This window comes from Dermacentor andersoni, chromosome 4, assembly GCF_023375885.2.
Source record: "Dermacentor andersoni chromosome 4, qqDerAnde1_hic_scaffold, whole genome shotgun sequence".
Lineage (NCBI taxonomy): Eukaryota > Metazoa > Arthropoda > Arachnida > Ixodida > Ixodidae > Dermacentor > Dermacentor andersoni.
In genome coordinates, this window is record NC_092817.1 from 17,448,580 (window position 1) to 17,475,379 (window position 26,800).

General features: G+C 45.9%; 2 protein-coding genes across 2 annotated transcripts in view; both read right to left on the minus strand.

Annotated features, from left to right (window-relative positions):
* Nucleotides 1-235: 235 nt before the first annotated feature.
* LOC126536060 (acid-sensing ion channel 2-like) lies at nucleotides 236-21,646 on the minus strand. The gene is made up of 6 exons (XM_055073296.1): nucleotides 21,624-21,646; nucleotides 6,858-7,209; nucleotides 4,960-5,114; nucleotides 2,292-2,401; nucleotides 1,133-1,293; nucleotides 236-259 (listed from the first exon to the last, which is right to left on the minus strand). The coding sequence occupies exons 1-6, from the start codon at nucleotides 21,644-21,646 to the stop codon at nucleotides 236-238; spliced, it is 825 nt and encodes a 274-aa protein (XP_054929271.1).
* Nucleotides 21,647-25,067: 3,421 nt separating this feature from the next.
* The window catches only part of Cand1 (Cullin-associated and neddylation-dissociated 1), a 111,759-nt gene continuing 110,026 nt past the window's right edge, over nucleotides 25,068-26,800 (minus strand). The window contains exon 29 of the mRNA XM_050182601.3: nucleotides 25,068-25,545. Coding sequence (XP_050038558.1) covers nucleotides 25,412-25,545 — 134 coding nt within the window. The 3' untranslated portion in view covers nucleotides 25,068-25,411. The remainder of the gene's footprint in view (nucleotides 25,546-26,800) is intronic.

Consider the following 26,800-nt stretch of genomic DNA (forward strand, 5'->3'; position numbering starts at 1 on the left):
TTATTCAATTCAGTTCAATGCACTTAAACCTTATTCAGCGTTTTTTCTTCAAAACAAACAAAAACAGTCGAAGTTACGCCCAAGAGGCGAAGCATCGATTTCCATAGCAAATTATTAGACTGCTATATTAAGAAAGAATAGTAGGTTTATCGGCCATATAAACATGCAAGCATTCGCTTATTAACTAAATTAACAAGCACGGTGCCACGCGCGCGCAGGCACACATGACCACATTTCACTTGATGATCACGGACAGCCGCTGTCCAAAAGGCTGGCGTGTGGAAGAGCGGCAGCAGCAGCAGCGAGCGAATCGACCTTCGTGTTGCCTCTCGCTTTAATGCGAACCAAGGGGCCGAACACAGCGCACACGAAGCTGCCAACCCTCGTCTAGATCCTTAGAATATGTACCCATCGCAGATATTTTTCAAGCCGCGCCATACGCAGCCGCAGCACCCCTCCTCCCCGCCTTACTTTGCGCGCGATGGAAGACGGAGCGCTCCCTCCCCGTCTTCCGGGCCCTTGCGCGCGCGAGATCGAGCCACCATCCTCGGTTCACCCTCGCGTGCTTTCACTCGCACCCACATCATACGGCGCGCGGGCACGATGTTATCGCACTTGGACTTTATACGGAACATCACGGCGACGCCAACGGTGACGGCGGAATGGTGACCGGAGCGTCCATATAATTGCTATCGCAATAAAAGCTGGTTTTCAGAGAGTCATTTATTCTGCTGCATATGCATGCAGTACTGTATAAACCGCCACTACAGAGAAACTTTCGTGCGAGTGTTAACTGTCATTCCCGTTACTGACACGTGCATATTTATGATTTTCTAACATGCCATCAACCAGTAACAATTAGCCGAGCTTGCCACACGTAATATGAGAAGCGTCAGCAAAGTTCAAGTAGTGGTGCCGTGTCGCCCAGGCAGAGCATGTTCTGGCGTAATCTGCATCGAACCGCGACGCCTTCCGTTAGAGGGTGGAAATGCACTCCGGAGCTATGTAGCGTCGTTGTAATGGACGCCCTGCTTCCGCCCTCTGTGATAAAGGATGCAGTGCGCGTGCCTGTGTGGCCTTTGCAGCAGAGAGAGGAAATGTGCCTGTAGCAGCGTCTCCGTGCGCGACTTACGTGGTCGACAGTTATGTAGGTGGCGAAGCCGGGGGCCACAAATGTGGTTTCCATGGCGACGTTAATCTCGCTCCACGGGTGATGCACCATGATGGCGAAACCGGCTTCGACGCTGAGCGGCAAGTACTCCTCCAGATCCACGTCTAAGATCAGGCTGAGCCCTGTGTGCACACGGAGTATTATGCGCCAAGGGAGACGAAGCGGAGAATCATGACGAGCATGCTGTCGGACATTGGAAGGTGCATTATCCGGTGACCGTCATCTACCTTGCCACATCTACATGTGAACACAGCAGTCGACACAAATGTAGTTTTTTTAGTCTTTTATGCGACAATGCGGCATTAGACCCTACTGTGCCTTTCTTTACGTGAACCGAACGCGGGCAGGTCGAGTCAGAAACCGGCCTCAGGCGGCATGAATCGACAGAACTCGCGACGCTCCCATCGGGCGGAGGCTGCAGCGGCAGCATGCGTCAAGGCGAGACGATAAAGCACGTGCGAGCAGCTGGTCTATTTCCTTGTCTCCGAATTGTCGACCCGACCGCGCCCGTTACACATGAGCCCTTCAAGCAGATGGAGAGTCAACGGCGCTCGCTCAGACCGACAGGCTAGCTTTTCCACGAGTCGTTTCCACGGCAGGTAAATTTTAGTCCGACAAGCGAAGTACACGCGCTTTTGTCGAGTTCACGTAAACGCCTTTCATAAAGGAGCAGCGGCTCATAATATTTTTTTCATGAGAGCTCGAGCACCGCTATTTTGGTGGAATTCAGTGCCGTATTATTCGTCAGAAAGGCACTGCACAAATACACATGTTTGTTTTTAAGGCGTGCAGGTATAATTGCGATAATCTTTACCAAGTGAGATAGTAAAAAGGTGGCGCCGACGGATTCCAGGAGTGAAGGAAACAATTCGCCACGCCATTTCAATAATGTGAGCTTCGAGCACGTGATTAAAGCTAGCTTAAACACGCGGTCTGCGTTTTGTCGGGTTTGTTCTTTACGTGAGGCCAAAATGTGCATTGCGCAATGGGCTTTGCGCAAGTGCTTTTTCCACCGAGAAGTAAGGCTGTATAACACCGGAAAAGTGCATTGCGAAGATTATACAGTATGCCTGTAAGGCGCATTATTCTAGTCATCTGACCTTTCGAATGATATTCTTACCATGTCCACATCCGACAGTCATATCTCTGATGTAGTCTGTGCCCATGTTCGGATAGCAGCCCACGCAGACGCAGTCTCCGTAAGCAGGCACCGACTTCACACTCAGAACGCTGAGCAAAAGTTTACAGTAGCGTTCAGATTTCGACTCGTTGCACTGCACGCGGATATATTGTGTAAAAATGCAAAATAGTATCTAACAATGGTAATTTACTAGGCCCGCTTTTATCAAGAACTTTGCATGCAAGCGCAGAAAAACAAGATTTTGAAAAGCTGCGCTAGAAACCAGCGTCGAATATACAAGGTGTTTCAGCTAAGTCGGGCCAAACTTGAAAAAGTCCACCTGTGACTTACGAGAATGCAACCAACTTAGTATCGTTTGCAAGAACAACTCAATGCATTTTTTTTACAATGAGCTTAGGTAATTAACTATGATTATTTAAGCAACCATTAAAGTATTAATTTAAACGCAAAACCTTCAATGTAGCTGTTGTAGAGCCCATTGAGAAATGTCCAGATAATTTTTTTCCGTAATGATAGCTGCTGTGGTTTTAGTTTTCCCGAGCTGTAAAGAAAGCGCAGGACATTTGAAGAAAGGCACATGAACACGCGCTTACGCCCAACAACATTAGCGCCCTCAAATCTGCCATGAACGAAGGATCGACGCTGCACGCAGACCGAAGGCACGAATCGGCCTTGAACAACCGAGATGGATGGTCTTGGCTTCCATTTTTTCCAAGATATCTTGTCGGTTGAAGCGATGGGACATAGAGTTTCCTACAATAACTACGGTGGGATATGCGATGGACGCTTCAAGCTCTACCAGTGTTTTTGCTGATTAACAGTTAGAGGCGTCATGGCCAGGAAGGTTTTGGCAGCGGATGACGATGTATGGAAGACGACGGGTGTGGCCACCTATCATTTTTTCTTACGGCCTATGACTTCAGTGTGCGATCGTTCCCTGGTAGAATGTTTGAGGGCACTAATGTCGCTGGCCCGTAAGCGCGAATAGTCACGTGATATTTTTTTTAAGTGTCGCGGGCTGTTTTTACAGTACGAAAAAAATCGCAGAAGCTATCAGATAGATTTAGATATGATATGATTTAGATATCAGATAAACTTAGATATGTCTCAATAAGCTCTACAAGTTCTACATTAAAGATCTCGCGCTTATATTATAGCGTTAAATGTTTGGTAATTGTTGTTAATTAATTACCCAGGCTCATAGTAAAAATAATTTGACTTGCTCAAAAGGACAGCGAGCAATAGTAAGTTGGTTTCATTCTGGTAACTCAAGCATGGACTTTTTTAATATTTGGCCTGACATAGCTTAAACACCCTGTGCAGTGAAGTTGAAAGAAGGCTTTAGCTCGGGGTGAACTCCAATTTTCCTGTTCAAATACATGTAAGACGCACAAATGATTTTATGAAAGAACCGTTGAATCGATCTGAAATAAATTCATTGAATTTGAGACAAAAAGTGAAATTCTAGGGCTTTAGGAGGCTGAATTTCGATTTAGGACCTACAATTTTTCAAAAAATTGCCTAAAATGTGCCCGTTAAAGAAAATGTGGATGAACTAAGTTTACTAATCCGTAACTCTGCATAAAAAACAGATATCGCAGTTCTGTAAACTACATCTGTTAGAACACCTAAAGCGGACGCATTTGATTTATAAATTTACAGCTTATATAAAAGTGTTACAATGTTTACAAGGCTTTTCGAAAGTACTACTCACAAATTAGTGGTATATTTTTCAAAGCAGCACATAAAAAGTAAATTTTATTCGGCATTAGAAGTCTTAACAGATGCAGTTTACAGCATTGTGGTGTCATTATTCATTAATGAGTTACATTACTGAGAACTTGGAATTCGAGTTTCTTTTCCATTTTGCAAACTTCAACAATTTTTGTAAAAATGACGGTCGAATTAAAAACCTCTGCTTCCTACCGTCACCAGATTTTAACTTTTCCTTTTAATTGCAGCCAACCTCATCGAATTGTCGACAAAAACAATTTCTCTGTTCCCACGTATTGAGATAGCTTTAGCTCCTGAGCTAAAGCTTCCGCCTAAGGGAATTTTCACATTCCGAGCACGCTCGTCATCGCATTGCTTCACCATAGCGTCAGCCTTCTGCTACTACCGGCATGTACCGCCTGCCAACGGTGTCAACGGCAGGCGGTTTTGATAGAGTTAACGATAAAAATGTAACGCTATGATAAACTACTTACATTTAAACGCGCACTCGTCAAATAAAAATAAAATGTGTTATTGACACGTGTCTCTCGTTTATTATTTCCCCGGTGACCGCTTTTCAACGGCTAAAAACGTGACAACTACAATGCGGCAATGTTGATTCCTGAAGTAAAAACATACGCTTGAAAAATAAAACGCAAGGTCAATTCCCGAATCGATATTATCGTGTATTTTTATTAGATGAGCCCACGTTTTACTTCAGTTACGTTCCTTCCTCGCCACACGGGTATCCGTCGAACAGTGTACTATGATAAACTGCAGCACCGGGCACGCGCTAACATTCCCCTCGCCATTATATATAAGTGCGCTTTTCCGAAAGCCTGTTCTCGGATAGATTCGTTTGAGGCTGCCCGTTGATTGCCGCGAGTTGGCGCCGTCGCATGCGTGGGCGGCGAAGCGGCCGCGCGCGGCGTACTCGATCGCCCTGCAGTCGTGGCCGTTGAAGTCGCAGTGTCGCAGCATGTTGTCCACTTGGTGCGCCAGGTGAAGGTCCGCATAGTGGGCGTTGCGGAACACTGCCCGGGTCCATTCGGCCAGCTCTCGCTGCACTTCCAGGTCCTCCTTGCTCAGCTGTGAGGTGTAGCACGCGAACGAAAGAATAAAAAGATCAGAATTTCATCGCCAGCTTGATCGCACGGCCCACACCTTTACACATCCCTCCAAGAATGCAGCGTTAATGCTGTGCTCTTAACAGATGACATACGTGTCCTCTGGGGGATTGGCCATGCAGCGGGAAATTTAAAGAGGCCAGAAGCAAATGTCAATATTTGCAACAACAAAGTCAATTGATGAACAATTGAAGTAACAATTAAAAGACACCGTGACAAAATAAGAAACAGGGAAGCAGAGAAACATCTCTCTTAGCAACGCAAAATCGTTCGATGAACTAGTATAATGTAGCGCGAACTACCCTACGGCTACGGCCAAATTTCAGGAGCCCGTAGAACTGAAATTTGGGTTAGTTGGTGGTTACATATTCATTGTGGCGTCTTGGGCTCCAAGCAGAGCACAAAAGATAAGGGCTGATCATTGGCGTGGTTACCCGTTCTTTTATTCTGTGTTTTGCTCGACGCAATACGACATGGTGATTCAGGAGTCGGGTCTCCATTCTCATATTTAACTCTGCTTCTTCGTCTACTTCCTGCGCCGATTTGTGAAATTACCAAAAAGAAGTAACGATAATAATTATTTAACGCCTGCAAGAAAAAAGAGCACCGATTCGTTATTTTTGAGGAAACAAATTTCGTTGGTAATATTAGCGTCTTGGGAGCTAAAGGAAACAAAAGACATTTTCGCAGCGTAGACTCTGCATTGGATCCAACCCTGTCGAAAATCAGTTGCTGGAGGCGCAGGTGTGACGTTGGCGCAAAGTTTTCTGGCTACACCTTACCATCTCATCTTCACATGTTTTCATGTCATGTTGTCTTCTTTTGCTATTTTTATGTTGTTATGCTTTTCAGTAAGTGGACCTTGCCCAGAGGAAGACAAGGCTCTTGCGAAAACGTTATTGCAGATTTGTCTCACAAACTACATATTATTTACGGCGCTTAGATGTGAAAATACTGGTGCCATTAGTCCATGGCACAGCTAAGTAATCGCACGCATCTCTAAAGCATCACCGCTGAAATTATCAGAACGAGACCGGCAACTGACACAAAAAACTGGACATTTTACAAGGTGGCTTCTTTAAGCTGCACATCTGTCTAACAGACAAAGCACGCTTTACAGGAAAAGACTACGTTCGCAGTGCGATCCATTCTTAAACAGAACGTTGTCATGGGAAGTTCCACTTTGTTCATTCATTTGTGTGTTCACTCGTGTACATATGCTTCGATGTAAATGACTCACTTACAAAGTATATTTTGCTTAGGGCTCACTGCGACTGAAACTCGTCAAAGTCTACTTCGCCGGGCTCACTCACTCACGGGTTGGTCTGAGCCTGAGTGAGTCGACTAATGAGTGACTTTGCCAACCTAATCTCCTAAAACAGGTGAATACGTGATGCAGCAACCACGTGGAGCATCTCTGCGAGGCCTATTCTGAGCGTGAAGTCGCCCGGCGTCAATGCGTCATACGTGCTTTACGTCGCGCAAAAACATCGCTACTTTGCTTTGTTATCTGAACACGTGCCCTACGGTATCTGCTTTTAAAAGTTCGCATCACGAAGCACATTCTGGTCGATGTCGCTGGGTGCCAGTAGTTATCGCACATTTCGAAACGTATGAGCTGACACATGGCAACGTAACGCCGGAAACTCGTCGAAAATGCGCTCCACGTGGTTGCTGATCAATTACGAAGGACGCCGAGCCTCACCACGATGTTCGGGTAAGTAGTGGAGTTGCAGAGAAGGCGTCTCCAGCGAAGCAACGGCGCGTCGGCCGCGTACCGTGACCGCAGCTGGCGAGCGCAAAGGTTCGACCGGTGCAGCCGGTTCGTGTTGCACACGGTGACGGCGGGGAAGGTGGGTCGCTCCGCCTCGCGCACCGACACCGTCACGATGTCGTCGAAGCGCAGGTAGTCGGTCACGACGGCGCTCAGGTCCTGCGTCATGAGCGCCCCGAGCGACAGCCACAGCAGCAGCCACGTCACTCGCCGAAGCCGAGGCAAGGGCGCGGGGCTCGCCGCCAGCCGAAGACCGGGCACCGAGCTGCGCCGCAGCGCCGACCTGCAGAGATGCCGCACTCGTCCACACGTTTCTACCAAGGGCACGGGCTTCGCTAGTATTGTGACGCGGAGTTCGTGCTTTATTCGCGCTTGTATTTTACACACAATAAATAACTTTTTTTCCCACTTCAAAGCTCTTTTTAGCGAAGCGGAAGAAAATTATGAAAATGTACGGGGACCTGCGGAAACGCAGAGGCGTAAGCGGAAACGCGCGCACATATATGAAGAAATAAACGGCGCGGAGTGCCAAAAGCTGTGCCAAGTGTACGGGCAATAGAGGCACTAGCAGCTTCGCTGACTATTGGGTTGTGACTCTGCAAAGATGCACATATGCCTGCCGGTAAGACCGATCGATTGTGATCATTCTCCGCCAACTGCCCCAACCTTGGCGCTTGGCCATCTGCGACTATGTTCTAGAAGTGGGCGTTAGAGACTACAACACGAAAAGAAGATTCCATTAAATATTTTTAGCGCGAAAAGATTCCCACCGGCTCAAGCACCACCGGAACTTTCTCGTAAGGCGCCGAAGTATGCCCCATAAAAGGCGTTGCCAAAAACTGCCGTTCGTATACTAGAAATCAACACTTTTCTCAGAAAACTGAAGACAGGCCTTACTCCTAAAATTGCATACATCGATGATTAGGAAATCTCCCGTTTTTTCTATAGGCCTAAAAAAAATTGGCCAATTTGTTTATATTTGGGATTTCTAAAAAAAAGTGGCCTGATACAAAAGCTAATTTTATACAAGCTATGTGCTCAGGAGCTGCACTTTACACGAGAAATATTTTTAGGGAGATATCCTGCGCAGCAGTGAGCACAGACGATAATAAATATGCGATAAACTCAGTTTTGGCGTATGTTTAACCGCCAATTGAACACTGAGGCGTTCTTAGTGAAAATATGCTAATATGCATCATCATAATCATGAACAATCTTGGTGGTGCATTGTATTGTTTCTCAACTGAAAAAGATACATCAGTCAACTTAGTTTTTGTTTTCAGTAAGAGAAACATTTTTTTTTTTTTGCATTTGTCTCCTACCAAGGGAAGGGGGGGGGGGGGGGCTTTTAAAATCGGCATTTGTTTCGTCTTCGCCGCAAGGGCGTTTGACGCCAAATATAAAATGTGTGGAGGCGAGCGTTCATGTGCCGATAGAGGGGTGTAAAGAAGAAGCCCACTGCTCTTCCGTCCGTCCGTCGTTTTACAATGTTGCGGTATGAATGAGTACAGCAGCGATGAGACTTGCACGTGGCAGCTCGGCCTCCTCCTTCAAAAATTTGTCGAGGGATCAAATACATGAATAATAACTGCATTGCCAAAGATGCTGCAAACGAATTCTTAAACGCTACGCACTGTCAAGACAAGTAAAATAGGTATTTTTTCACAAAAGAATATACTCATATGTCCCAAAAAATTGTACCCGAAACAATTGATATCAATGCTTCCATGTTTTTTTGTCTATTTAATAAGTAAAGAAAATACCACACGAACTTTGGAACTATATCAGTTCGAAACCAGCACATCAGTGCATGCCGCTGATATGAAAAATGTAAAGGCCATGAAATTAACAAGTCGAGGACAAATATGGGAATGAAACTGCCATTCAAGAACCTTGTTTATATTTTTGTACAAATGCAACAGCCAGGGAAAAATCTCAATGACGCTGTCCTTTGTTCCAATTTATTGCGCAGGAGCAGCTGTCACCGGTCGTGTATTGCGAGTAATTGCAACAAAATTATAGTCGCAACAGAGAGCACATAAAAAAAGCAGGAGTTCTGCAAAATATACGAGGGCGAGTCAAATGAAACTGTGCAGATGCGAATATATGACAAAGGAGGTACTTTATTTAAAAGTAGTCTCCATGAGTATTTTGACATTTGTCCCACTAACGAGTCGCGCGATTCCCGTCTTATAAAACTCCTTAAGTTGCTGCTTCAAAAAGTGTGCAACTGATTCTTTCACGTCATCGTCCGACCCGAATCTGGTTCCCTTGAGCTGTTTTTTTCAACTGCCTCAAAATGTGGAAATCCCAAGGCGACACACATGTCTGGGCTGTATGGCGGATGTTGCAGCGTTTCCCACTTGAACTTTGCCAGTTTCGTGTTAACCACGTCAGCGACGTGGGGACGGGCATTGTCGTGGAACAAGATGACCTCATTCGCCAATTTTCCACGTCGTTTGTTCTTGATTGCGACACGCAGCCAATCCGGCGTTTCAAAATATCGGAAACGATTGAAAGTCTCTCCATGTTTAGCAAATTAAATCAGTAATGACTATCGAAAAAAAATCAACAGCACCTTTCCGGCGGATATGACGGCCTTTGCTTTCTTTGGGAGTGGTGAATTCGAATGTTTCCACTGTAAGTCTTGTCGTCGTGTTTCAGGCTCGTAGTAGTGGCGCCAAAACTCGTCCCCAGTCACAGTTCGGTGGTTCAAAATCTTGGGCATCCATTGCGCTCCTACATTGGCTCCTACAAAGACCCACTTACTACTTTTCACGAGATCACCTCATATTATAGGGACGGCAGGATGTTTTTTCCTCCCCCCATCAGAAGCTCAACCGAGCTCAGGCAGTCACATTAAGAATGATTCAAACTAAATCTTATCCCACACCTTTTGTGCTTAACAAAATTGACCGGGATTTTCCCGCGGAATGTAAAGGTTGTGGACACACTCCGTGTCCATTTGATCATATGTTCTGGCTGTGCCCCAACCAAAGGGCTTCAGATCTCAACAGTGAGGAGGACTGGAGTCGGCGCATATCCAGCGAAGTCCTCCAAGATCAACTCCTGGCCGTCCGGAGAGCTCACGACATCGGGAAAGCCTTTGGCCTACCGGTGCCTACGTGGGCGGAGCCACCGACTTAGCCTGGGGCTTGTGCCCTCGGACCCTAGTTTCTCTGGACTAAAATAATGTTCTTGCCATGCCATGCCATCCATTGCGCACACAATTGAGAGCCGATAACCGAGGTGTCCATGAATTATGGTGTGAACCGGATTGTGACTGATGTTCACCAACTCTGCCAGTTCATCGATGCTTATGCCCCGTTCTTGTCTAATCAGCTCATCAACCTTTCAAATTGTGTTGGGGGTGATTGCACGGTGGCTTTGGCCCGGTCTTGGATCGTCTTTGCAACTTTCACGTCCTTCTTTGAACAGTTTCCTCCAACGCTTCACAGTGGCCAATGAAATGCAATGGTCAACGTACACGGCAGCCATACGGCGACTAATTTCTTTTTTAGAAACACCTTCAACTGTCAAAAACCTCACGACAACACGCTGTTCAACTTTTGGAGCGTTCATTATGTCACGCAACCATGTTCAACCTAGTGTATGGGAGCATGAAAGAACATTTATCTTCACACCTGCGTGTCACTTTTGTAAATGAGAGATGCCTATGTGCTACGCGCATGCGTCGCAGATAATGAACCGAACCATTATTGCGCGGTTAGCTCACTTTCATTTAACTCGCCTTCGTGCATTATAAATGCGAAGGTACAGCAGAATATACAAATGGGAAGATACAGCTTGATAAAGGGCAAATCAGTGTCACTGGAAAAAAAAGTTCACTGCACGTATACACAAAACCTCCCAACGAGATATTTAAATATACGTATAAGTCTCTAATAAATCTACGTATCTAAGAAAAAGTCACTGTATATAATAGGTCACACAAGGCAACTAAACATGTTGCGCAATCACAGATCACACAATCCTAAGGTCCCCCCCCCCCCCCCCCCCCCCTTCCACTTCCCCTGGTGTATAGCGCGCGACGGAAGGCGGCGCGCTTCCTCCCCCGCTTTTTCTCCCTTGCGCACACTAGACTGAGCCACCATCGTTGGCTCACCCATGCCAACACCACCACCTTACGCTTTCACTCACACATACAGCATGCGGCGCGTGTTCACGATGTTTTCGCATAGGACTTTATAGGGAACATGGGAGCGAAGACGACTCCAGGAATGTGCCTGGAGTGCCCATATAATTGCTATCGCAATAATATAGTAAGAGTATCCGGCACATGAAGCGTCCCATGGGCCATTACTTTCCGCAAAAGAAGTGCCAAAATCGAACTTTCACCACGCGACAATTCGCTGCGCCGCATCAATATCTTTTTTTTTTCTTTCGTGATGCAGGGGCACGGAAATGAAAAAAAGAAACGCGAAGGAAAGCATATTGGCCACAATCAAACGCTTACTTCGGGCACCTATAATGTCGCTACCGAAGGAATATCGAAGAAAACGTGAGACGCTTGGTCCACAGATAAGCATACGCATACTGCTCGGTATCCTACACCGGCGAGACAAGACTTTCCGGAGAGGTTGTGCTCAAGCGAACGCGTTGCAACCCGTCGAGTCCCCACAGTGACGCCGGCGAGCGACCATTGTTTCTTTCTCTCGTCTGCTAGCCAGAAAGCGTCCAAAACTCTGTCAGGCGAAAATCCACCCCTCCGGAGAAAAACAAACGCGCACCGAAGTGCGCCGCGCGGTGCTTGGGGCAACACGAGAAAAACGCATACGCTCTGGCTGGCCCTGGCAGCCCGCGGGTAGCGAGAACAAGAAAATTGAAAAGGCTGAATGTGTCCTTGCGAATAAAAGTCAAAGTAGAAAAAATAAATAAGAACGTAGCTACCTTTGCTGGCTTTAGCGTCTTGACATGGATGCTTTGCATATCATATTGACCGCAAATAAAGACGGGGACAGCGGAGGAGAACACAAAAACGACACGGGCGGTAACTTTCAACTGGTTTATTCGGGGCAAGCCGTGGGCATATAGACAAATAGAGGAGCAGAACTGTATGGCTTGTTCGAAACTTTAAGTTTTCTGGCAAATTACGCGCGATATGCAGCTGCAGCAGAACTTAATTTGAAAAATCGCGCAGGCTATTTGTGTTGCCTAACAGAGAGTGCCAGAACATTCCTTACCGTAGCAATAGTAACGCTGATGGCATCTCAACTCGTGCAATGCTCTGGAAAAAGTGAACCAGCTGAACTCGTCGAAAGATCTAACTAAAGAAGTACGAAGCGAAGCAATAGAGCACAGTGCCGCAAAACGCAGCAGTGGCAACGAATTCAACTCGCACGGCACCGTCCCATTTCCTGGAAACTCTTGCGCATAGAAAACATAAAGCCTCCGCTGTCGCCAACCCTGTATGTCGGTAGCTTGATGACGTCAGTGAACATATCGCGAAGCACAACGGCAGCTTGCGACTTGAACGCGACTTGAATGCGACAGCACGCGACTTGAACGCTTGTTGTTAATAATTGCGCATATACGAATCCGACGAAGCGGTAGAAGAAGCGGAAGCTCGTCTGCGTCACGCGAGAAAGCGTTCCTCTACTTCCATTATTCACGTGCATGGCCTGCTCAAAAAACTGGCGTCCGATCCGTCGGTTGGCAGTGCCGTATCGAGCAGTTAAACGGCCCGTAAACGACGACACGTCAGCTAGCTCGTCAGTCTATGCTCTGTTACACAATGACGTGTCGCTTTGCGTCATCCAATCAGGAACGTGATCATGTAAATACACAAGTCCTTGCTCCAAGCGTACCTCGCAATGCGCGTCCAATGTCTGCTCAGACTCAGCGCACCCTCCCATGCCAATGAAAGATCATTATGGAGTTTCACGCGAGTCTGGTCGCGCGAATCGAGTTCATGAGGCCTTCTATTTAACCCTCGCAACGCGGACGTAAATAAGCAGATGAAATAGCGACCTGGAGCGGGTGCCAAAATAGCAGATGTCCTGCTCTCACGCGACCACCTTCTGCGTCATGAGAGAGAATGAGAAACGAGGAAATGCAGATAAACGTCCGGTTGACTACCTTGCACGGGGAGAGGAGATGCTATATTGAAAGAAAATCATGCAGGTCCTATGTACTGGGGGAATCGATGCCATGCGAATCATTTTGCAGGTAGCTGCCTATCCAGCATCGTTTGGAGTTGTTCGAGGGTTACCAGACAGACCAACACTATTGTGTAAAGCAAGCAATTGTGTATGTGGCGCGAGGCTGCACGTGTGTGACTACAGAAGCAAGACGAAGACGATAGTATGTCGGCGACGCCATGACGACATATTTGTTTTTACTTCGGCGAAGAACCGTTACAACCAGTTCCATTACGACCTAAGCCGATCCCGATGGTGGTAAAATGTCGCTTAGCGTCTTCGTAGCGTTATCTGCTACGAGGAAAGGACTGGAGAATGTGGGCCGATTGCGCTGGCGGTGAAGTCTGCACGCTCCCGTTCGTGATGTTCGGAAAAATGGTAACCGGCGCGCGCACATCCTCTCTCTCGTGCTATGTGACTTGACGCAGGCGCCAGTCGTCCCAAATTAAGGAACTACAGTTGGCGTTGGCACGAGGAACACGTGCGCATTGTCAGCCAGAGTAGGCTGGCACGTTTTAATTACCATACTGTACCCGGTTGTTGTAAAAAGAAAATTACGGCAAGCCATACTTGGAGACTCTTTATCTCATGCGAAGCATTTCTGAAAGGTATACACGACGCAAATGTATGGACAAACTCTTTATTTCCCAAGTGCTATTCTTAAATGACTCCTCACCAGGCGACATAGGTTTGGTTGTACGCTGCAAGTTACGTGCCCTCTAGGGAGCGTTCTACCACACAAATTTTTCAAATTGGTTCAGTAATAGCCTAGATAGAAATATTTCAGTGCCCCGAATCCACAATTTCGGGAGGCAAGCGTCACCGCCAACACATACACTCTCTTCACTCACCCAGCATCCGTAAGCGAGGTTCATTCCCTGCGTTCTCCTGTACCGGAGCCAAAGGTTCGCGTGACGAAGACGCCACGGGTCACGCCCTTTTTTTTTTTTTTTCTTACTCAGTGGCGCACTTCCGGTGATGATCTCGCGCGCGAGCTGTTGCGTTTGTCTCGTTTCGTGCAGCGGACGATTTTGCGCGCTCTGCACGAGAACACCTGATTAGCGGTGTAAGTCAGTGCCGCAATCACTAGCACTGAGGCAGGCGCGTGAGGATGAAAGAGCATGATCGCGGCGCTGGAACACAGTACCAAATTATATAGTTTCGTTCTCTGCGCACGCGACTGCATGACGTGGGAACAAGCATACGAAACAGAAGTACAGTCGCATTCAATATGACTTGAACACCCTTGTTCGTGGTCGAAGGGGCTCCAGGGCTGCACGGCGGCTCTGACATGCGAAACAGCGGTTTAATAAATACCACTCATTGAAGCTGTGTTTAGGTCTGGAACTTACCCCGTGCCTGCACAGCCGTACAGTCTTGGAGCCCCTTCGACCACGGGCACCGGTGTTGCAGGTCATATTGCACGTGACTGTACATCCCTCTTGCTACAGTACGAAGTAAAACAAAAACACGCAGACATTCGGTTTGTATGTTTTATTATTTCTCTAAACTTCTCTCGAAATTTATTTATCTAAACTTATTTCTCTAAAACTGATGTTGCCTTGAATAATTCTCAAAGTCACGTGTCACTGTGACGTCACAACACTGCCATGTACGTAGGCGCACAGCACTCGAGTGCTCGAGTCTGCAATTGGGAGCGCGGCGTCCGCTTGTAGAAGGGCAAACGGTTTTAAGGGCTTTCTGCGGCGCGTAGGGATGTAATAGCAGACACGACCGTTAGCGCATTGTATGCATTGCATTTGTCAGTTCAAAATGACCAGACCTGTTGAGGGGTACCTTAAGTTATTTTTTTATGCTTCTTTAGCCGCATGGATGCCACCCATTATACATAGTAACGGCCTATGCGTACTGAAGCACGAAACACACTCGCATGTGACTAGATCGACTTCTCTGGTAGACATGTGGTCGATGACACTGCCACGTCGCGTAGTGGGCACTCGGTTTGTGGCGTTTAGCGTGACACCAAATACATACTTCGTGTAACGGGGGATATACTGGTTGGCCAGGTTCGATCCCTTGCTGCTTCGTTCGAAAGAGCCCGGCGGATGCAACTAGGTCGCGTGTGGCAGTATAGACACAGAACACGTCAACTTGGCTGCAGCCTCTACTGTGTCATGTGACAAATCATGCAACAACACAAATAGGCGAAAAAACGGACAAAGGTGTGTATCGAAATTTTTGAGACAACAGCTGTCATTCGCGGTGCGCACGCTACACGGTGCGCTCAGCGAATGACAGCTGTTGTGTGCATATTGCCTTTGCATATCTTTTCGCCCATTTGTGTTGTTGCGTGATTAGGCACAGGATACTATAGAGGCTGCAGATAACGTGACGCAAACCGATTTGAATACCAATGTTGCTATCACAAGATCTCTCAGTAGTTCCTCTATACTAGGAGCCCCTTATACCCCACGAGGTATAGAAGAAACATCCAACTCATAAAATTTGGTACAGTCTGTGGTTTACAATGTTTAGTTTCGATTTGCTTATGCAAGATCACTGGGATAAGACAAATTGTTCCTGTCGGTGCTTGTACATCCATTTCTTCTCCAAATCCACGTCCTTCTTCACGCTGTTTATATGTCGGTTCTATCAACCTGCCCAAATTTTCACACTTGTGAAAGTTAGGTAGGGTTAGATGGCTACGGTCAATGCTACAGCGACAAAACGGAGGTGGTGTAGGCGAAGTGCACACCTTACCGATGCACACTTCGCTATCTGTAGTTCAATAATCGAATATGCCAGGGCATGTTTGATATAGGACAACGATCGAACCCGCCAAGAAGGGCTGCCCTTGTTGTATTACGCATGCCTTTGAGCATCCTAAACGCATGAATTTATTATATAGCTACCATGGCACAATACACGTCAGCACAAAGTAAAACAGGTATAACAAATAGTCGATCTGACTGATGGGGTGTAGAATCTCCAAGCAATAACGGGGCTACGAGGCCAAGTGAACAACAGCTAGGGCAAAAACAACCCAAGCTGTAGGGCTAGTAACTAATGGGGGGACGTGGCTTTGAAAATGAACTTCCTTATTTCTTCATGGATTTTGATGAAAATTGGCACAAATGTTTAGAATGTCTCCCTGATGCTTCCCTAAAAATTTCGGAGTGATACCTTGAGAATATATTATTCAATTTAGTTGAGCAGAATTTTTCTCCCTCTAACTTTCTGGAGAGCGTGGGGAACTTAAAAAAACGTGATACAAGGCTTGTTAAGTATTGACTGCATAGCTAAATGCGTGCAGTTTTTTTACAGTTTCAAGAAAACGGCTCTGAAAGTTTCACCTTCTCCTCAGTTCTCTAAAAGGCATCAAATTTGTAGTCTTTGGGGTGTTTTGTGATGTGGGGCTTCTTGTACATGTGGCCTCTGGTCTGGTGCGCTTCCCCCACCCCCCTTTTCTTTTTATAGGGAATTATTTGCTGCTGCTGCTCTACAAAGAGCATGGTGCCTAAGTTTCAAACCAAGTGATGTGCAAAACTCTATGTGGGCATTACTATAGTTCCAGTGTACATTCAGGCAGCCTGTACCAGCAGGCTGCCCGATTGATAGCAATCTCCAGTACAATCAGTGAGGCTTTTTTTTTTTTTTGTAGAATTGACCATGTTACTGAATAAAGGCTCTGTGTGTCAGCAGCCTCCCAAGTCATCTTTACCTTAGCATGGCTGTAGAACTTAGGATCAGAGAGCCAGTGATAGATTTGCTGCTGCTAGGTGCTTTCCAGAATTGTAGTTTTGTATGATGTATCACTTCTGCAGCCAGGTGTCTGTGCCAGCCCAAGGGGTCTAGTGAACAGAGCTCATGATGAGGTTCTCTTTATGAAGGAGTGGTACGATAGATATTGTTGCGAGCTATCGTGAACGCACAATATGCTTAGTTGCGGGTCCGAGGTGCCGATGTGCGAAATGCCTAGTCGCGGGCTCGAGGAGTCGACCCTCGATGCGCTTATTCGCGCAATCTGAGGTGCCGACGCGCGAAATTTCTAGCGGTGGGCTCGAGGAGTCGTCACTCCATGCGCTTATTCGCACAGTCGAGGTGCCGACGCGCGATATGCCTAGTCGACACTCGATGCGCTTATTCGCGCAGTCCAAGGTGCCGACGCGCAAACAGCCTAGCCGCGGGCTTGGGGTGTCGACACTCGATGCGCTTATTCGTATAGTGCGAAATGCCGACGCAGGAAATGGCTAGTCGCGGGCTCGAGGAGTCGACACTCGATGAGCTATTAGATTCGTCGGACGATCTCGCCGCTGCCACCATTTGTTAGAGTTGTCGGACGATCTACGAGCTGTAGGCCGATCTCACCGCTGCCATTCAGATGTAAGATTTGGCAATCGTAGCTGTAGGGATGAACTTGGGAGGAACTAGGTGAACAGGATTTCTTTACATTATTTGCATCTTAGACAAGACATACATCGACAGTCTAGCGTGACTCCCAAATGGTGCCCGCAAGACTAACATACAGCAAACAGCTTACCGAGCACACAGCTCACGAGTACATTTCAAGCACGACAACGAGCACACTAGCAGCCGACAATCGCTGCTTATATGCACTCTGCTCGACGTCATAGTTCGACGTCATTGAAGATGACCCGCCCTTTTGGAGTAGGATGAGGGCTCTCGACTTGGAGGAGGAGGAGGGCTTACATACACGTGCCACACACACACACACACACACACACACACACACACAGGTGTAATGGTCCGGAGCCGACGTCAGAGGGGCTTCGTAGAACTCTGAGCCGTCCCGGGTGGCGCGGCCGGGTAGCACATTGTCTGGTGTCTCGAAAAGCTCATGGGGAGGTTCCGCCAATTACCTCCCCTCGAGAACTCCCCTGAGCTGACCCCGCGCCACGTGGCTGCCGGTTATCCGCAGTTCTCTGAAGTGCGCCCCGTCCCGGTTGGATTGGAACACATGCAGCGAGCTGAAATAGCTGCAGGCCGATCCTAACAGCTCCTCCATGGCCCGGAAAATCTCGCCTGGCCAGTGCTGGCAACCGCTGGGCAGGAAAAGAATGGCTGGCGAGCAAGACGATGGCTTTGCTCTCTGCAACCCCTGCGCACTTGGAATGCCTTCAACCATCTCACAATAACTGGCACAGAAGAGTCGACCCGGCAACACAATACCGCTCAGCGTTCAAACGCCCGGAATTAGCTGTTAGCCTACCAGGCTTCCTATCAAAATTTCAATGCAAGTCACTCATCTGGGAAACCCAAAATTTTGCCCCAAAATTTCGTGCCGCCAAAGCGAGCGTTCACGTTCCTCTTGAGTTCGACCAAACCCGACCGTCGTGCTGCACAAGAGCAAAGGTTTACGCAGAACTAAACCGAAGGCTCTCAAATACCAATGCCCAAACATATCTTAAGCAGCCTAACTTCACGAACAGCCTGTTCTTACCCTATCGTAGTGGCGTACTTATCTCACGTACTGTTGCCACTGAACAGTCTGGCCAACTCCACAGGCACGTAAATACAATCGCGCTAGCTTTGTGGTCTCTATTCTGAACGCGCACTTGCGTCGTACGTAAGCATTTCATCACGCTTACTCACGCGCCTTTCTCTAGTCCAATCAGGACACGTAACTTAACCGAGCAACTACACTTGCGTAACTTACGCACTCCGTAGAACCCTTAAAAAAATGCGTCTGCTAATAACTAGTTCTACGCACGCTCACTAAAGAAGACAGAATACGGCTGCCCTCTACACACACGAGCAACCCACTCATAAATCTGCTTCCTTCCGTCCACGCAGGACACGCGCTAATGGACCTAAGAGTTCTTCTCTGTGCAAATGATGCACTTACTGAAAACCTACGCGCTTAACCTTAGGAAATAAAAAAACATAAAAAAAGAAGGCTAACTAAATCACACGCGCGTTACCATAGGCCTCTCAACGATAACCTTGACACTTAGGTTACTCGCACACAAAAAAAGAAAGCCTATTTACTCATTTCCTAACAACTCGCTAAACTACAGGTTTACTTAAAACGCGTCTTTCAACTCTCGGAGCTTCTCAAACAAAACATAAACAAAGCTCACACCTTTACATATTGAAAGAAACTTAAATCGCGAAAATTTCCTAGTGCTCTAAAATAAAACAAAACAGCACTTTTTTTCTTCTACGGAAGCTCTCCTGGCCTCCCTTTCCAAACGCTTACGTCTGACTCATACTTTGAGCCGTACCCGAGGTGGTCGCGGTTCGAAAGCTACTCTGGCTACCGAGGAACAACAAAAGGGCTGACTCACTATCAGCTCCCCCAAGACGTTACAGTCTCCTGCCAATTTGCGCCCAGGCGCCCCGCTTTCATCACGACCTCGATTGACCGCGTCGCTACTCCCCACCTGGTCTCGTCTTGCCACCTTGCGCTTCTTTGTACACGCTGAGCTTCGAAAAGAACGACGGAACGACGAGGAATTTAACTGACCCGTGCCCTTTGTCCGCGTCCGTGCAGAACATGCTTCTCGGTCTCCTTTTGACCTGTGGCTCTAACGTTTATGAAGCGTCAACATCGTCAACGACGACCGCACCTTTCTTTTCCTTGCGCCCTGCCTTTTTGCGTCTATCGCATTCTTTGGCGGCGCTGCACTACTCACCGCATTCTGATCTTTAGCGCGCTTCTTTCTGCGGCGCTTTTTCTTGAAATTCCCTCTCGTGTCGCCTTCCCGCGCCTCGTGCTGGCCGGTACACAACTCGTTGGCCCGGATCGGTCTCCTACCCGCACAGTCCGAATGATCCTTAACTAAATCATTCCTCTCTTGGCTACCTAGACGGGCTGAGAGCCGCACCGATCCCTGAACAATGCAGTTGTTCTCTCGTGAGCTACGGAGCTCGCCATCAAAGAACTCAAAGCGGCAAATTTTAAGACGGAGAAATGCGCTTTCAAACGAGACCAAGATGGCGGCGCTCAGTCGCGCCGTTCGGAGATATTGTGGCTTGAAAAACTCTGTTCTTGATTTCCGCGAGATTTTTCGCCACCTTGGCCGATAAACGAATTTTTTTAGAGCACTTCTAAGTGGTTTACTGTGATAACTGCGTATCAGATAGAAAAAGGGTTATAGAAACTGAAAATGTGATTTTCAAGAAAATCATTTTTTGGCAATTTTTCGCGATGCGAAAGCCGCGTCCCCCCTTAAGTGGGAGTAGTCGCGAGTAGAAGTGCATCACGCTCTTGCAGTGCACTTAGTTGCAAGATTGTTGCAGGTTGCCTTTGTTCGTACTGTGATCACGTCCAGGGGTGTTATTCTAGACACTAGTCAAATTCCGCAATTTTGGCATCTCAAGCGAATTAGCACACACAAGATGCCAAATTCTAAATAAGGCAGAATTCGTGTTTCCAGAACAGCACCCATGGAGCTATTCGTTTCAGCCTTGTATGGCTCTGCTCCACAGTACGATTGCAGTGACTGCAGAAGGGTAATAAGGAGCTCTTATTAGAATTAGTTTAAGTATCGTATGTTCACAACTAATTTTATTGGAACGGCAATAACCGCACCATTATGGAGCATCTTGCACAGAGCATTATTGATCATGGCTGATCGTGATGCTCACCAGTGCTTTTCTTTACTAAAATGTGTTGCGTCAATATGGTGAAAGGCTTCTCTCGCAATAACATGTACATGTGGAAGGCCAGTTCATATTTAACACTAACAAAAATTGCTTCTGGCAAAAAAAAAAGTATTTGTGATGAGGCCCTTACTGTATTTACACTTTTAAATACAAGCAGTGGTAATTGACAATTGCCAAGGTTTAATATCCCAAAAGTACTCTGGGGTTTGTTATGCAGCACAGCACAACAGAGAGCTCCAATTAATTTCAACCACAAGCGCTTTACACCTAGATTTAAGGTCATGGTAAGTAATAATGTGGATCTCCGCAATCTTATCAAGCACAACAGTGTGCCTCTGCAATTTACTGTGAAGTCTGTACCACATCATTCGCTGCACACACGCATAAAGCAGTCGTCTGCATGAACACTTTTTAGCACTTTTTTATGCTCCTGTTCACCCAGTGGCAATTGCCATAAAAAAAAAAGTTACCCTGGAGCCAGCAGTCTTAAATGTAACTTTTGCTTCTTAGTCGATGCCCCTCTAGCAATGCACCCCACCTAATCACTGGTGCAACGAGTTGCAAATCCAGAATTTCAGAGATAAAGCAATCTAAATCTTAACATTAGTACGCTAAGTTTAAAAACCTTCTACACTGCAGGATGTTTAACCTTTTCAGCATTTTCAAATGCATAGCGTTTGTCCAAGTGGGCAGCTCCGTCACTACACCGTAACCATGTTGAATGGGCGGAAACAAGATTAGGCAGCTAATTTTGTCACCCTTTTCAACATGGTTGTAGTTCGCCACCTTGCAGACATCAGGCTCAAGATGTTCCTACATTGATTTTGCTAGGTAACCTTCGTTCCTTCTCTATTTTACACATTTGTACGCCTATACGTACACTTACAAGTACACCAACACACAAAAACCAAACTGACAGAAACCTTGGGCTCTATTTCATACTTACTTGTCAGCATCCCTGTATGTCATCTAAGCCGTGCAATCAAGTCAAGTGGCACCAACAGGGCCCTATCATTACATTCTATCTTGGATACAGAAAACCTGGACATATGGAATTAATGGTTATGCTATATCCAACAATGTTAACATCCTTTTAGAAATCCCATGCAAAAGTATAGCACTATATCCCGCATATATCGAACTCCGGTTCACTGCCACATTCAGTATATCGAGCACTGTGCCACGCCACACCACTGCAAGTATGCTTCTCCTAATGCAATGAATGCAATAATTTCTCGTGTGATCATAAATATACGTTCCAATGAAATCGCACTGTTTTGGTAGTTGCTGTTAAACAAGACACTAATCTGAAGGGCAGTACATGACATGAAGAAAAAATTGGGAAGGCCCATGTCACAAAATATGGACGGCTCATGCTGCAAGGTTCTTATTTGCGTCCCATAATGACAGATTTACTTTAGTTAGCTCCACTGCAACATAGAAATGCAATGCGCTGAAGCTTATCGATAACACAAAGAACTGCCATGCAGTGAAGCATACTACTTGCGGTCGTTCATTACCAGAAAGGATCCAGATGCTGCTTAAAGAGTGCAAAAGGCCTCCCAGTCCAATACGCACGTTCCACGAGAAATCGTGCAAGCCACTTTCAAATCTTAACAGCATCTGGCTGGTCAACGTGTTGCCAATGTATGACGATCAGCTGTTATAATGGCATAATGCAATAGGCACGCAGCTGGACACATTCAAGCACAACTCACTGTACAAATGCACTGATGCCATCACAGTGCATATCCATACAGGCTGGTTTTCTTCCATGCTGCATACATTTCTATTTTACTCTGAATAAAAATGCGCTAAATGCACAAGCAGACCTTCTGTGTTCAACACAGGCTTGTAGAAAGAAATCAGTCAATTTGTGCATGTGTTAGATATGCACAGTTTTGAGATAAGCTTTAGTAGGTATATTTCAAATTATCGATATAGTTTCCTCCTTAACTTATCTTCCTGGAATAAGTGATCATTCATTGCTGCAGTTTGATTTAAAAACACGCTTTTCTTACACAAAGAAGGTTAAGACAATTTGCGATTATTCCAAAGCTGATATTCCCGCAATTACGCAAGAAATGGAGCATTTTATGGATGCAGTCATGCCCGATTTCAACCAACGAACACTTGAAGAAAACTGGCCCCTTTATAAGTGCAAGCGGTTATTCCTAATTCGAAAATATGTTCCCCAACGAAAAGTACACTGTAATTCCCAGTCGCCTTGGTTTACGGCCGCCTTGTGCAGTCTCCGGAACAAGAAAAAATGGTTATTTCGTTCCGCAGAAAACTCTCGGTTCGTTGGTCTGAATATCACCGCATCAACAATGAATATTGTAGCGCCATTTCCCAAGCTAAGCAAACCTATTTCAACATTACATTACCATCATACTTACATGTCAACCCACGTAAATTCTGGAATGTTGTTCGTGGTAATACACCAGCCACAATACAATTGTCCCAGTCTAACACACACCCCTGTTCAAAGTGATCAATGTTGCACAATTTTTTATAATATATTTGCTTCCTTTTTTTCAAGACGCTGCACCAATGCTTTTGCCACCTTCAAGGAAAGTTTATGATACCCCAATGGATTCAATTCTTATAGACTGGGTGGGCATTAGAAAACTAATCGGTAATTTGAAAATATCTTCATCGGCGGGTTCAGATGAAATTAATTCAAAAATACTCAAGTGTACCGAACTGTATTCATCAATTATTCTGTCTAGGATATTCCAAAAATCATTACACTGCTCATCACTACCAAGCGACTGGAAGGTGCTTCCTGTTCACAAATCAGGTAACACACATTGTCCCGAAAACTACCGTCCCATATCACTAACCAGCATTCCCTGTAAGATTCTGGAGCACATAATATATTCCCACATAGTTGATTTTCTTGAGACGAACACTTTTTTTAACAACAGTCAGCATGGCTTTAGGAAATCCTTCTCCTGCGAAACCCAACTAGCTTGCTTTACTAACGACCTCTTTTCTAACACCGACTTAGGATTTAACACCGATTGCATCTTTATCGATTTTGCTAAAGCCTTCGATACCATATCCCATAACCTACTGATCTATAAACTTAACATTCTAAACTTCTTAACATTGACCCGCTAGTACTGGACTGGATTAAAAACTTTCTTGCTAATAGAACACAATACGTAATCGCGAACAATTCGTCGTCTGCGCCCCTCACGATAACGTCAGGAGTGCCGCAAGGGTCGGTTCTCAGTCCTCTACTTTTTCTAATCTATATTAATGATCTTGCTTCCTGTGTGAAATTTTCAACTATTAGGCTTTTTGCTGATGACTGCGTTATATATCATAAAATTACTGACCTCAATGATTCTCGTAAACTTCAAGATGACATTAATAACGTTCTGTTATGGTGTAACAAGTGATCTATGAAGCATAACTTAAGCAAATATAAATACATGCAGGTATCGCAGCGTACCAATACTACTAATCTGCATACATATTTCCTAAATAATAGCCCTCTCTCAGTTGTCTCGTCGTATAAATACCTTGGACTAAACATCACCAGCAACCTTTCCTGGCACATGCATGTCGACATTATATGTAGCAATGCCAATCGCATGTTGGGCTATTTGCGCCGAAACTTCTCATCCGCACCATCGTCACTGAAACTCTCTACAAAATATTAGTTCGCTCCAAACTAGAATACGCATGCGCCATTTGGGACCCGGCTAACATTAGACTCACAAACAGCATAGAAACCATTCAAAATCGTGCAGCGCGTTTCATTTTATCAAACTACTCCCGACATGCTAGCGTTACCTCAATGAAGACAACACTTAACTTGCCAGAACTTTCTTTCCGTCGTAGATGCTTCCGCCTTTCGCTATTCCATAAAATCTACCACCACAACCCTTTGTTGAAAGAACAGCTTATCACCCAACCGTCATACATATCATCTCGCTCTGATCACAGTTTCAAAGTTGGGTGTGCCGTCTTCACGTACTAAACTTTGTAGTAATGCATTCATCCCTAGCACAAGCAAACATTGGAACTACCTTCCTGCCACCGTTGCAGCCATCCTGGATACCGACACCTTCAAAACCAGCATTCATGAAACGCCACGTTAAATATGTCTTTGTATATTGCACAAATGTTTTGTTATGTTCACCCACTCCTTTCTGTAATGCCTTCGGGCCTTGAAAGTATCTTAAATAAATAAATAAATAAATAGTGAAAAATTTTGCAATCCCCTTTGAGTTCGATATATTCAAGAATAATTATACATATTTCGAAACATGCAAAATAACGTACTACAGTTGTAAATTTACGCCGTCTTTCTTTTCTTGCACCACTTGTGAGCAGCTTTTCTTTTTTGTTGTTGTTTTGAAGAAACACAAACACATTCAGGATGAGACAAATGGTATGATTCACACCAGCAGCCCTATTACGCATGTATTAAAAAAAAAAGTGTAAACAGAGGCTGTCCAGGGTCATGTGTAAACTGGCAGGGGGGGGGGGGGGGGCACTTTTTCTTCAGTCTTCACAACAGTCAACAAGGCAACAACTTGGCTCCCTTGCCTTCTCCACTATACTTTTGGCAACACAAAGCCATGACACCTGGTACACACACGCCCGCATGCTAGCTGCCTTATTCATCCAGAGTGCACAGCTCAGGCGTGCGCACTAAGAACAAGGTCGGTGGCATGAGTGCGCTGCACCAGCAGTCCCGGATGCCACTTGGGTTTTTCAGCTGATGTCCATCACATTTGCAGAGTCCGTGACATTTGCACTGGTGTCCTTCTGTATGCTTTCATATAGTGCCTGCAGATCTGGTGTAGACTTGATGTGGGAAAGGAACTCATTCAGCAGCGGGTTTTTGTCTGGAATGCAAACAGAAGCGGCACCGATAAGAGCAAGCTCACAATGCAAGAGCACAAACAGCACCAGCACTACACAGTAATCCTGCAAAGTGCAAATGCGACATATTCTACAGTGACACAAATACTGACCAGACATTACATTGCCGAGATGCCCCATTTAACCACATAAAGTCCACACTTCCTTATAACGTTTCATACATGGTGCAGGTCTTACATGAGCTTATGGCTACTCACTGAAGCCTCAAACTGCACTCAGACTGCACTCAGACTGCACTCAGACTGCCTATGAACACTTTAATTCAGTCCTCGTCGCTTCCACTGCCCTATAGTTTGACGAGCTTGTTTTATCGGCGTTCTCTGAAAGCTGGTTGTCCTCTATGCCGTCCATTACTGCTCGAGATTCCTGTCCCCTTGAAGAGTCTTGAACAAAACCGCACATCACGCATTCAAAACCCACACGCACACTTCTTGCAATGATGTCCTTTTAACGTGCCAGAAAGTATGCAGCAATACAGCGTCTCAGCACAGCCAATACAGTGGACCACGCTGATTCTATGCTGTATTATAATGATCCACTGCAATACGTTGATGATGATGATTACGTCTTCGTAAGTAGGACAGCAACTAGTACCATTTGTAGCAGCATGCAAAAGTGGACGGCTACTGTAAGTGAACTGTCCATTTCAGCGCATACTGAGTGGATAGAGCTTGAAGCCAGTAGGGTAAGTGCCAATCATCTCCACCCAGTCAGTAACATTAAAAGAAATACAAGACCATGCTAGAAATTATTACTGCTACTTGCAGTTCTTTTATTCATGTCAGCATGCTTTTTGTTTTTGAGGTCTTGTGGGCACACACTGAGCAATGTTGTGGTGTGGATAATTTCATTGTGTTAAACGCTTGATGTCTTTTTTTTTAAATTTATTGATGGACATTTCAATGATTATAGAGTCATCGACATCATATAGTCTGCCTTGAATTTCCAATTTTACTATCCCTTTTTGCAGTCTACAATGTCACATATGAAAAGAATGAAGTCAAGGCTTTTCTTTCATGCTTGACCACTGCACATCCCACCTTTCTTCATTCAGAGTGTCCTCTGGAGAATTGTACACCTGTAGAGTGGCGAACTCAGCTTCGAGAGCATCTAAAGCGTCTTCAGGAGATTCATTGTAATCTTGGGGCAGCAGCTGAGGGAAACTGAATAAAGAAACGAAGACTCGAAAGCGATGCCTGTGAAATAAATTTCAAGTTT